The sequence below is a fragment of the Euwallacea similis genome, chromosome 3, assembly GCF_039881205.1.
Source record: "Euwallacea similis isolate ESF13 chromosome 3, ESF131.1, whole genome shotgun sequence".
NCBI classification, from domain to species: domain Eukaryota; kingdom Metazoa; phylum Arthropoda; class Insecta; order Coleoptera; family Curculionidae; genus Euwallacea; species Euwallacea similis.
Genome location: NC_089611.1, coordinates 1,102,172 through 1,116,134, shown reverse-complemented (window position 1 = coordinate 1,116,134; position 13,963 = coordinate 1,102,172). Strand labels below are relative to the sequence as shown.

The 13,963-nt window shown below is 35.7% G+C and overlaps 1 protein-coding gene across 2 annotated transcripts in view; it reads left to right on the top strand.

Annotated features, from left to right (window-relative positions):
• Calx (sodium/calcium exchanger 3) overlaps window positions 1–13,963 on the top strand; it is a 50,551-nt gene that overhangs the window by 25,589 nt on the left and 10,999 nt on the right. The window contains exons 2-3 of one of the 2 annotated variants that reach the window (XM_066406161.1): window positions 8,175–8,266; window positions 12,098–12,234. In XM_066406161.1, coding sequence (XP_066262258.1) covers window positions 8,175–8,266; window positions 12,098–12,234 — 229 coding nt within the window. Of the gene's footprint in view, window positions 1–8,174; window positions 8,267–12,088; window positions 12,235–13,963 lie in introns of both variants that reach the window. The other variant, XM_066406160.1, reaches the window with a different exon arrangement.

Sequence of the window (13,963 nt, the reverse complement as noted above, 5' to 3'; positions counted from 1 at the left end):
ACATCGACAAACTGAAGTAGGGTTTCATCTAACTAAATTGCTTCTTTTCAATTATCTCTTTCTCTTCTTTATTGCTTCGTTCCCCATTGCATAAATACTTATATAGAGCCTCAAACCTAGTACTTATTCATATTTTAAACCATTGTCCGTTATACGTGTCCGAACAATGAGGCACATTAGCATTAAAATTGTGTGTAGTCCTCAAGTACGTCCATGAAATTTAGTTTCTGACGATTTAAATACCTCCGTTCTCTTCTTCGTGAATAAGAATTGAAATAAAGATCAAAATTTTCTTTATATACCAATTTATTCTTTTTCCATATTTTTCAATAGAAACCCGTATCGTAGAACTGGCAATAAATTTCTGTATTTTATGCTTTCAATGGCTTTTATGAAAGCTAGGAAGTTATGCTCAACTTCTTCGATCCAAAGCATAACTCTTTTATTAAAAATACCCGTTTAGATATCCCTCCTTATTTCTTTTGGCTGGATTTACACTCGCAACAATACATCATTAATTTCCATTTTTGTACGGATTTCAGTTGAATCTTTAATCTATTAAGGGCCCATATTGGAAAATATGTCAAATATTAACGAGAAGGAGAGACGGAGTATTTGACTATTTCCCTCAGTTCACAGGATACACTCTAAATTTACGACCACTGCACATTTTTTGTTTAAAAACTGCATATTCGCTGCGTAAAAATCCAGAAAATCGCCTTGTAATTTCCCCCCACCTAGTCTGGAACCCTGCTCAGAACTCAAAAATTCAACTAAATCCAACACTCCAACAAGCAAATTAACATAATTTCAATCAATTCAAAATCCCCTTCTCGGGGACCTGTCCCTGTACACCCTCCAAACGTAACCTAATAATGAAGGGCTTTAATGCGAACCCTATCGCCCTTGTCGTTTTAAATATCTCCGAAATAATAGGTCAGGCAGAGGTATAATGTAAACAAGCCTCTTGAAGTCGGTGGTTGAAAATCGGGTTAATCCAACCTTAGCTATTATGAAGTTAATGTAGCGAGACGAAAAAGGCTTAATTTCATGAAAGTTTCTAAGGGAGGCAAAACAATGGACTTGCTTTAAGAGACATTTGAAATTAGAAAAATTCTATACAGAGAGGTTTCAGCTAGAAGTGCTGCTACAGTGAGAGATGCGGAAAGTGGGAGAAAGCAAATAATAGTATTCCTCTGAAGTTTTACTGCCTTAAGCATTTTTCTAATTTGAGGAAAAGCCTCAGCTATTTGATTTGTTGAAATAAATGAAATGGATTGAGGAATGGGTGTGCACCTTTTGTCGTCTATAGGAAATCCCGATTTGGGAAATTCGTTTCCATTCGGATTGTATTGCTTTTAGCAATTGGGAAAATAAATCAAACATTTTTGAAGTGTTCTCCTTGACTTACCAACGTTCAGGGCGCTTATTCCGTGAACACTGCATGCCGTTTTAATTCCTTAAACAAAATTAGCATAATTTTCACCTAGGTAAATAGTCAGACATTAATTCGAGCTTGCTCCAACTTTTCGCCAAGAACTTTCAGTAAATTAAATCCGGGAAACTGCTAACCGACAGTTTCAGTGCTATTCGTCAGAAAAATCCTGTTCCAGGATAGTGCGCGAAAGTTTCATATTTGCCTTCATTAAGACCGTTCTAATCTTGCTAACGATCGCGAATTTGAGAATAAAAGTTTTAATTGAAATTGAAGTTAATTTTCGGGAGTGAAACCAGCAGCCATATTTCACCAAATTGCTGAAATTACGTTTTCAATAATATCGACGTCCTGTTGGAAATTATGAATTTAATTTGAACAAAAATAAATAGGAAAGTGGAGTAATTGCGTCAAAACCATTGCGCTGCTGCTAAGAATAATGTGAGGGTTGATGGAGGTTGCAATTCATTTCCAGAAAAGCTTAGATTACAGGGGAGGAAACGGTAATTTGTGGGTATTACCAAGGGAGAGGCAATTTGGAAATTGAAATTTGAACATGGAACAATGTCTCGTGGTAAGTGCGATTGTAAATCTTACTAAAATTAGCTGTAAAAATGGGATAGAAGTGAAAAAAGGGCCTCACTAACGCAGAAATAGCTTATTTCTGGAGTGGCTATTCGACCGGAGCACCTCTGTTTATACTTGATTAAAAGGCAAGTTTTTTAGTTATACAGATGTTTTGCAGTCAGTGGTGGACCTCGGTACAAAGCAAATTTATGTGGGTCTTGGGTCCCTGGGCGTAGCTCGCCACTAAATTAAACCCAAAAAAAATCAAAGATCTGTTAAATATTAAAGCCGGTGGCGAAGGGTGCAGAAAACCACTTGAACCCTGCAATAATTTAATCCCAATTTTTTTCTTTTCCCGTAAAGTACCCCAAATCCAAATACCTTCACATCAAAACCCGCACAAATTCAATCTTACCGCTCTCGTCACGTCGAGCCCTCAAGCTCTTGTTACCCTAGAATTCATCACAAGTCTTATTACACTGTTCAATAGCTTTACTTTATTGCAGGCACTCCACTGGAATACATGAGTGAAACAGATAAAATTAAAACTTTTGGAGTTGAAATCGATTAGCATGGGGAAGAATATATTTTGGATATGTCTTTAGCAGACCTGCATGTTTCTGCTCCCTGCATTTGAATTCGGTTGATTTCAGATGAATTTGTGCGATGACGGGGTTTGGTACATTGGAGGATGATGTCAGGGTTTTGTAGGGTCAGGTCGTGAATAATGAATTTATGGATAGTTTGTACGGTTGCGCAGATACTTAAATGAAGGTTATTTAATTTTTCTATCGTTATTAAGCAACTCGGCAAGTGTCTACGCCAACGATTTTTGGCAATTGTTATTGAGAATTTCAATTTCTATAGTTCACTTTTGCAGGTCTCAAATTGAATTACCTGGATATTTTTTTATGCCCTTTCACACGAATTCAAAAAACCATAGAACGAAAGTGTCTTTAATTTTTCTACCCAACTTCTCTATCCTCTGTCAGTCCATGAGCCGAGCTTCAGTTTAAACACGGTTTAAATTTGCGGATTAGCATACCGACTTAATCCTACGCTTAGACATAAGCTGGGCTTGTGAACTTACGGAGAGTGTTAGATTTGAAACAACTAGTCCATTTTTCACTCTTTCAAGGCAAAAAGGCTCTTTTTTCCATTTCCATAAAATAATCGCCTTAGCTATCGCGTTTACGCTCTGTTTCCCATAAAAACATGCAAATGTCATTTTAGTCCCGGCCAAATTTCAGGAAACCGTTTTTGTCGGTCGTGTTTTTATTCCTTCTTCTTCTTCTAAGAGCTCATCCAGTTTCTAGTGCCAAACTAGCAAAAAAAAATTCGCACCTCGGGGATATGGAGATTTACGGGCAAAAGACTCGATTATTGGAGTTAGTTCGAACGAGGGTAACGATGTGAGTTTGCCACATATGCTAGAGAATAATTAATCATATGTGTAATCCGTCTTTTTGAGTTTAGGGTGAGAATCTGGTAAAGACAGTGAATGAGTGTTAATGGAGAGAGTTACTCCGTTTGATACTTAGCTCAACCCACGTTGCTTGCACGTGTTTGTATAATAACGCAATTCTTTACAGTGTTTAATTACACATATTTAAAACTACCTAATCCCTAGAAACAGCAACCACTTGAATGATAACAGAATGTTCAAAATGTGAAATTACTCATAAGTAATATTGATGAGAAATTATTATTAGAAAACTTCTCGCCTGCATCGGTGCGTACAATTAAGCAATTTCTTAGAGTGTGTAATTACGTATATTTAAAGCTGTCTAATCCGTAGAAACAGAAACTACTTGAACAACAGTGTGGTCAAGATATGAAATTACTCATGAGGAATATTGAAGAGGAGTTATGATTAGAAAACTCCTTGCCTGCATCGGTGCGCATAATGAGGCAATTCCTTAGTGTGTAATTACGCACATTTAAAGCTGTCTAATCCCTAGAAACTGAAACCGCTTGAATAACAACAGAGTATTTAAGATGTGAAGTTACTCGCAAGTAAAATTAATGAGAAATTATTATTAAAGAACTCCTTGCTCACATCAGTTCGTATAAAGGAGCAACTCTTTATAGTATTTAATTACGCATAATTAAAACTTTCTAGGCTCTAAAAATAAAAACCACTTGAACAACAACAAAGTGTTGAAGATGTGAAGTTACTCACGAGCAACACTAAAGATAAATTATCGTTTGAAAACTCCCGGCCTGTATCAGTCCGCATAATGAAGCAGTTCCCTGCATGATTCTATTTCACTTAAGCTTAAATTTGTCCCAGTAATCGCTGGAAATAGAACCCACTTGAATAACAGCAATCGGCAGTGTTGAAGATGTGCAATTACGGTTAAACACCATTAAGGAAGAAAACCAATAATAATTGCTATTCGAAAACTTTCACCCTTCATGACTTGCCACCATTCGTCAATATTCATAAAAACATTTCAGGGCGCTGAATCATAAATTGTACTTATAAAATATGAAATATTTGCCTACGTGTGACGTATATTGGGCCCAAAAATTAACATAGCCACGCACAACTCTTTTCGGAGCAATTAAATTGGTTTGTGGCGGGGTAGCGTTGTGATTGTATTTTAAACATGCGAATTGTTTTGAGCTTGAAGTCACGCAATCCAAAAATATGGATCTCGTAATTTTCATCGAGATATACATAGATTATGATCACATCCCGTATTGTGTGATTTCGTTATCGTTATGCCATGACAATTCACCCGTTAAATCTGACATTTTGTTTCGGTTACCAGATAAATTGTAATTTATATCGTTGCCAGCTCGTAAGTGACCCATTTGATAAATAAAACTGTCTGGTATCGGATTGCGAGAATTTTCATTTAAAGCTCGCAGTGCCAAATTAAACATTTCAGCGACAGGAGCAATATTAAAAATTCCTTTATCCAAAATACCTCAATTTCGAAAGGACATTAATCAGGCTAAACACAAATTCCGTTCTCGCTCCTCCTCATTATTTCCTAATCTGCTTCTAGGATTAATCATCATAAAGATAGCATTTAACAAATTTACCTTAGCCAGTAAATTTGCCCTTAAGCCGCTTCCTGACCTAGTAAGTTGTATAGTGCCTTTATCTATGGTTAAAGTTATTGTTTCGATGCAGGATTAGAGTTAACTTAAGTATTTTAAGGTGAAGAGGGATTACTAACACACCTAATAGCTATGTAAATAAGAAGCAGAGAAGAGGAGAAATAACTTAAATGGTTTATGTTCAGAAATAGCAATTTATACCCCATTGCCACAAAATAATAGCAAATTCCTTAGAGCAGTATAATATTATCTTCCATCGCGTTTAATGAGCTTTAATGTCACGAAGCATTAAGGGACCTGAAGGCCGTGATGACGTGTCAACAGTTAAGTAATGTAGTGCTAGAACTGTGGTTTATGCCGGAACCAATGCTCTAATTGGAGAGAAATGGGTCATAATTTAATTATTATCAGGAGGGAAAGTTTAATGTGTTATAAAGCTGCTCGATATAAAATTCAATGTGAAAAACGGTTGAAATGTATAGAAAGAGCGCTCGGCGCAAATATCGTATAGAATTTATTGAGCTGAGTCATACTAACGCGACAGTTACTAAATCTTAAAAATCTGTTCAGAAATGAACTCTATTGACTTCCCTTCGTGATTGCTTATCAGCTCTTGCCGCTTCTCAACTGCCATTTTTGATATTTCCCTTTGTTGTTCGAGGGTAATTTTTTCATTTGCCCAACAAAAATCCATCTGTAAAGTTAACGCGGACCTCTCACCGCAACAACGCTCTTTTTGCCTCCAAACAACGGTATTTTCGATACCTTCAAGTTGGATGCTTGTCTCGAGGGGTTTCAAGTTCTAAATTGAAACTTGTCTCTCAAATCCGTTCGATTCATTTGCATTTGTAATTCTCCTCGGAGTTTGATTGCGAATGAAATATGTTTTGAATATTTTCTCCTGAAAATCACGCTGAGTGTTGAAGTTAAAATGAAACGTAATAAATCAGGTATATATGGGACTGGATCTGTAAATTATTGTTTGAAAATTCATGCCAACAGGAATTCAACATTTCCCGCTTTGTGGTCAAGTGCGATGGTGTATCGCTGTCGGGTTAGTTCTCGTTAACCCTGATAATTGGACGTGCTTCAAGTACTCGGCTTCAATATAAAGCACAGTTACTGTTTCGACCTTACATAACTTTCATGTCAGTCTGAAGAATTTTTCTTTAAGCACGAGGTGATCAATTTCCTTGCAGTTCGAGTACTTTTTCGCTAATCTAAAATTGTTACGCTGTTTCCCAGTTCAGCATCCATTAAGCTTAGTTTACAAATGAACAATATTGACAGGCGAAGTGTCTGTTTAAAGCGAATTTTCATTTATTCCTTAAATCTCATTTAAATAAAAAGTGTAAATCCTCTCTCCAATCTTCTACATCCTTTCGAATAAAAACATCATTATGATTGCTCAGCAACGTAGAACATTTGTAAAACTTGTCCCTGTTTTTGGAAAATAGTCACGCCAACAATTTTTGACATTTCGAAGGCCTTAAAATTTTTTTACATTCCCTCAAACTTAAGAAATATATTGTGAAAGTTAAATGGCGAATCAGGCACAAACTTGAAAACTAAAAGTAGAATAAAATCGTCTCTAAAAATGAAAAAAAATTCCCTTTTTGCTTTTGGAAAACATTTCCGCGTCTTATTTTTCCAAACTTTGTAAGTCACAAGTTTGTTTTATTTCCCTTCAAGTTAGCAAAAATCGTTAAAAAAGTAGCATCTGAAGCAACAAGCATAAATTTGAATTTAAAAAAAAATCAAATTTTACCTGCAGTATTTTAAAAATTAATCCTTTTACTTGAAAAAGAGTTACGCCAGTGATTTTTCATATTTCCAACTTCCCAAGTTCCCTCTAAATCCCTTCACATTTAAGAAGTTCATTATAAAAGCACAGTGGCATCTCAGGGACTGATTAAACTTTTTCGAAAGTAATTCCTGCTTACGGAAAGGAATTACGTCACTGATTTTCTGATGGTCCGAAAGCCCGAAGTTTCTTAGATATTTTTTCAAATTTAAAAGTGACTGTTTTAATTCTGATGTATCCTGTTCCTTTCCTACATTTTCGAATACTCAGAAAAACCTAAACCGAGACTATCATAAAGTTAAAATTCCCAACGTTTCTTACTGGTGATAAGGAACTCAAGAATTACTTACAAAATGCTGATATTCTTCGCTTCTCTCTAATATTACTGAGTTGAATAAAATTCAAAATTTCTCAGAAGTTTCCAATATTTTTGGTGCTTTGAAGTACCACAAGGTTGAATCAAATGATTAAAATTTTTTGAACGCTCTCATGCACCCTAAGAATGACTCTTTAAAATGCTAAAATTCCTCATTTCCTTCGCAAGATTTCAGTTTACTCCGAATAATGTCAAGACTGATTCTCAATCTTAGGAATTGCTGTTTTTTCTTTTTCGCTTCTAACTCCTCAACTATTATAAATATTAGTGGATTAAAGGCAAACGTTTTCGATTAGCCCAAACTTTCGCCATTAATTAAATTTATAATGATTTACATAACAATTCATATTCTACGATATCGACCCTGCTTAAATTCTAAGCCTTTCTTAGAAGTTCCTTGGCAGTATTCAATCTCATAATTTTGTGCTTAGACGTTTTCTCAATATTCCAAGCCTTGGCAAATAACGGAGCTCAAAAGTGAATCTAAATTACCCCGGAAACCTTGTTGTTGGCGTTTCTTAAGTAATTTCTCGGCAAACTTATCGAGCTACTGAAGTCCTAGACCTAATCAAATAATACTTATATTCACAACAGATGATATTCCCTCGAGTGCGATAGTTCCATCCTCTTGAACGGGGTTAGGACCCAAGGGCATCCCATGTTCCATTGAACTAATCTGAAAATTGCCACCAATAAACTTGAAAACGATCAAAAAACTTTTGTTTATCCTTACAATGTAAACTTTCCCCAAATTTACGACACTGTGCAATTGGGAAAGTTCATAAATCAAGGCAATTCATGCAAAGCGAAAACATGGGTTTCTACATGCCATAAATCACCGGCGCAGACGATCAGATTAAATATGAATTCTATGCCAGTGTTACGAAGGCTTCTTGTAATTTTTTCCCTCTTTTTTTCAGAAAAGTTATCGAACTCACCATAATTGAAGAAGACAGCTACGAAAAAGATGTGCTCTTTTACGTCCAATTAGGCGAACCTCAGATGTCCGGTGGTAAGGCAATTAGATTATGGCTAGCAATATTGCTCAATCTGCTCACCTTAATTCTTTTTTCATATCTTCTTCCTCTTCTTCTTCGCACTATCTACGTCGTGTTTGCATGCTAAGTAAGTACTTTTTAATACGTATATCGCTTTTTCCGTATTTCTTTTCAATAACTAAGGAGAGGATAGATTTGCTTTAAAAATCACTTTTTTTGCATGCAAAATAGCGTTGTTTCTGCGCTCCTCCTTAATAACAAGTTTGTGCCCTAATGGCTTCAATGTGTGCTTCTTAGAGTAGTTTATACTTTATACCACAAGCAGTTAAAAAGGATAGCAAAATATGGTAAAAGTTTATGGGGAAAGTTCAGAATTTCCTTTCCGGTGAAAGTTGCGTAGGATTTAATCCAATTTAAGTCTCCGGTGTTTTAAAGTTGGTTTATCCGTGCTCATGAAAGGTGTTAATAAATTTTCTAGCCTAGTTCATTTGTGAGTCAGTTCAGGATTAGTGAACATAGAAATTTGTGAGTTTTTAATGCTAATGAACGATGAGACTGAGACCTCAGAATTTCTAATATCCACTTCACTACTAACTTGTGCACCTAAGCTCCAGCCATTGGCAATACGTTATGTAGGTCGACAGTGCGATTTACTTTAAGCCCCTCTAAGTATATAATCCGATTACTTGCGAACATGCAATTATTGTAACTAACCCTTGCTCTAATGGCAGTTTCTCTATCTGTTTTCAGATATCTTTTAATTATTTCTAGTGCTCACTTCAGGCACAGCTCTCTTTATGCTAAAACCTGTTTTACTGTTATCCTGTCTTCTTTCAGTTCAAAAACTTACCGACTTTGAAAAGAAAATGACCCTGTTAGATCTTTAATGACTGTTGGAAACATGGCAATTTAATTTGTCACATTAAATTTAACTTGAAAATGAACAAAAAAGGAAATCTGGTAACGCTCCTTTTGGATGGTTTGCAACCAAGAATGGGGGTGATTACAAACGAGAAAAACACAAATACTTCTCTCCTGGAAACTGCGGACGAATTCGAATGTGTGACGTTAAAACCTTTGGATGGGATTGAGTTAGAAGAGTAAGGAGTGGCTTAGGGGGACCATTGTGCACGTGGTTTTTCAGCTTGCTTGTGGGAAACTGTAGTGTACTTCAATATTTTTTTAAATTCAATTTTCTGGGGCAGAGTCATGTTTCCCTTTATTTTTTTATCTCCACTTGAAGCATTAAAAGAGTCTACTTTTTTCTACTTCTTGTAAACGCTTTTTAGTTTTCTATCATCCTGGGAAGTCATCTGAAAATCTTTAACTTAAATATGTCCAAATTGGCAAACACAGGAGTTTCTAAGTGGGGTCATGTAACTTATAATCCATTACCAGTATTTCCCTGGTATAATTGTTATACGGAAGAGCATACTTTTTTCTACATTTTCTAAAAATACAGATTTTCCAACATCCCTTTAAAGCAATCTGCAGATTTGCATCTGAAAGATGTCTCAATCGGTAAAGCAGGAGTTTCTAAATGGGGTCATATAACTTCTGGTGCATTACCACTGTCTCTTTGGTATAATATTTATATTGAAGGGCGTGCCCTTGTCTATGTTCTTTTTAAAGTGGAGTTCTGCGACTTCAGCAATTTCCAACTTTCACAACTGAACATGTCCAAATCCATAACCATGATTTTCTATCTCAGTTCTTCAGGATTCTGATCCTCGCCAATACCTCAATGGTATAGTTTTTACACGAAAGAACCTATATTTCTCTGCATTTTCTAGGAATATGAGTCGTGCAATATGCCTTCGAAGCAGCCTGCAAATTGACAACTTACATACGTACAAATCGACAAAAACAAGATTTTTTATTTGATTGACCTCAGGCGTCAGGCAAATTCAAATCTGTTGCCAGTATTCTCCTTTTTCTATGTTTCCTGTGAATATGAGTTTTGGAATATCCCTTTGAAGCAATTTGCATTTCAATTTAAAAAGTTCTAGTTTCTTTAAAGAAGCTTAGAATTGTATAGAGGATTAGCTTCGAGGACGCCTGATAATATTCAAAAAACTAAAGAAATATTAAGGAGCAAATGTGGGGTACATTTGTTTGCCACATCTGTCTACAAAGGTTAATGAGAAACCAGGGGAGAACTCCTAAATCTAAAAATTACTATAGAATTTGGATTTTTACAGTAGAAGAAAGAAATTTGGGCCAATGCTGATTTAAAATTTCACATTGCGACCTTAAAATTTCACTAGAATTTTGATTTTTTACAGAGAAGGACGAAATTTAACTTTGAAGTAATCTGAAGAAAATACGAATCATCCCAATTTAATGAGAAATTTTGAAATTATTCTGAAACCTAAAAATTTAAATAGAACATGAACTCAAGGAAATTTTTCTGAGTCTGAAAAGAACATTTCCATGGAATACATTTCCTAAGAAAATACACTTCTTTTCCCATAAAATTGCAAAGTTAGCCAGCCTTCGAGTATTGACTAATGCACACATAAAATATCTCCAAGAAAATAGAGCTGTAATGGTAAATAGTATTCTCTATGCCAATAGAACGACGTTGAAACTGGGTATTATGCAAAGTAGAGACCTTAGCGTAACAATACATTGGGAAATAAGGGATCATGCATTGTTTTAGTAGGGGTAACTGATTTAGAGCGTGTATACACAGAGTGTTCCTAAATATAATGTACATACGGAAAAGGGTAATTCATTAGGTTATTTCATGACCTAAAGTTCATATAAACATAGGTCGGCAAACTCGTTACCTATCTACAGGGTGTTCAAATAAAAAAAATAAAAAATGAATAATGTTGATGAGTTAAGAAATCGAATATTAGATGCATTAAAAACCGTAAAAAATACTCTGGCAGTGTTCAAAAAAGTACGGGCATCAATGAGAAAAAGGACGGCATGTGTTAGGGTTGGAGGAGGTCGCTTTCAACAGTTGCTGTCCCTGTTAACTTTATTATCATTATTATTTGGGGTCGTCCCGGCTTTCATTTTTAATAGGCAGTTCCACATAAACTTTCAAAATTCTTAAAAATAGAGGGTTACCTATAATAAATAATTTCGTACCCATAATAAATTTCAATTTCATCTGGCGAACTACAGAAAATCGTTTATTATTTTTTTTCGCGATAACCGACGCAGATACGAAAAAACTGAAAGAAATCAAAAAGTATATAAACAACGGTCATTTTGTATTTTAGAATCTACCAGCTATGCACCGCGAAAAAGTTGAAGGGAAGAAAACGGGCATGACCCCTGAAACAATATCACCCTGAAGATTATCAAAACCACGTGATAAACTTAATGATGTAAGTCCTACAGCGTAAACTATATTCCAAATTGTAGCTAAATATCTCAAAAACTGCAGGAGCTTTAAAGAAAAAAATTGAAAAATTTCTGAAATTTGAGCAACCTGTAAATACGTAACCGGGCATTTGCGGGCCTCTATTTATATGAATTTTTAGTCATGAAATAATCTAAAGAATTACCCCCTTCCGTATGTACACGATATTCGGGAACGCCCAGTATATAGCCATAAAATTTCTTGAGCCTTAAAAGTTAAGTTTGAAATTTACCTGCATACATTTATTAAACATTTACTTACCCTTCAATTCAGATGTCTGGAATTGAAGCAAAATACTCTATAGGAGAATGCAGTACAAGCCACATAACTCACCCCCGAGCACTCATTTTGAAGTGAAAAAGTTATGGTCGGCTTTCAAAAAACTGCATATAGTAGCGATTTTAGTACCCCAATGCTACAAAAAGTGTTTAAATATTGATTCTCTATTACATTCTAGATGAAATAGCAACTCTGGCAACCGAAGCTGAAAAGAAGCGTCCAGAAGAGCGCACCGAACGAGAGCAAATAGCCATAATGGGCAAACCCCGTCTTGGAGAGATAACTAGAGCACAAATTAGGATAAAGGAGAGTAAAGAGTTTAAGGTAAGCACTTGTCGCTTTTACTCTCCACCGACGTCCACGTAAAACTCGCGCGAGACATAAAAAGGGAAACGAACACCCCATCAACAGCGAGGAATTCCATTTGAGATCAAATAATCCAGGCTAAAAGGTTTGGGAAGCATATTTCCTAATGGGGTGTCGTGGGATATTTGCAAGATGTATTGTTTTAACGTTCAGGGAGAATGTTTAGGCTTTTACGCTTAGTACGCCTCTGATTGGGCGCCAGAGACGGATCAGTAAATTGTCACGGGTTAATAATTTTCAAAAGGCGCATCAGGCAGAATCAGCAAGTTAAAAATTGCTGCACGTAAGGAAACCTGTTCCGACCCTGATTATTGTGTGGGACTACGTGCATGGATACCTGCTATGTTCGAGAATTCGTCGATTTGATGGGTAATGCGGAGGCGAATCAAAACACATTATTATAAAAAATTAAAAATCTTTTTTGGAAAATTATTTCATTTGAATTTAAGTTGTTTCGAAACTGACTCCTGTGCGAAAAACTAAGTATAGGGTGCAACTAATTGTTCAGAACAATCAGTAATTTGATTATTAATCGCTAACCAGAGGCGTGCCATTTCGAGATAACTAACGACTGCAGGCAAATATTCAACGTTTCCTGAAAATCAATTTTCAATATTTTATTGCGTTGAAAATAATCTATCCTGGCACCAAATACTGGGTTAAACACGTGTCTGCTAAATTTAAATAATTTGGGTCATAAATCGGAGGAGCAGACGATCGGAACAAATAATTACTGCAAGATAATTGTCAGTATCGTTTTAAATCTAATTTTTTAAAGTAAAAAAAAATTATTAAGTATAGAAAGAATTTGCGCCAGCATTGATGATTGTGCGAGACTTTCAGTGGAGGTGTTGGCAAAATTCCAGATAATGTGTGATTTGATTGGCTAGAAAACAGAGGTGTATCAGGTCGGTCCAACTATGACTAAGTACAGGCGGCTAATGAGAGACTTTCTAAAAAGCTTAAAAAACATCATTGTTTTTAAAAAGAGCCTATCTCGAGACTGATTATTGTATAGATACAAACTTCCGTTCACGTTGCTGAGGTACATTTTCTCAGATTATTCTCTGATAAAAATTATCTGTTCCGACACTGAGTAATACGCGGAAAAAATTAATACATCTGCTAAATTCAGGTAAACTGGAAATCTCCATTGCCATTGCTTTCAACTCTTATGTATATATCCTTTCCTAGTAACTCACCATCTGCCATGATGGTAAAGATTTGGTAACAACCTTAATCCTTCGATAAAGCGTATTCGAGCAGATTTTAAATCTCTGAGCTTCTTATCAGGCTATTCTATAGGCAAACTCGGTGAATCGGCTTCTTTCAATTCAATTTATCTTCCCTATCGGAAGTGTCCCAAGCAAGCGTTTTGCATGCAAATTTACGACCTAATGGAATATAAGGTAAAGCCAGATTTTTAAAAGAGAAGTTAAGAGAGAATTCATACGGAGGAAATCTGATTTAGGTGTCTTTGGAACAGATTTGCAAAAACCAAGGCGTCGATATATTTTATCTCCGATATGTTTGTTTTGACCTGCTAAGTGAAAAATTCTGTTCTCCAGCTCCGAAGCCAACAGCCAAGGTTTGGGACCGTTACTTAATCCTACACTGTTTCTCGTTTATACGAGTGTGCATTTGCTGGAAGGGAAAATGAAGGATAAATGTTATGATTTTTATCTTT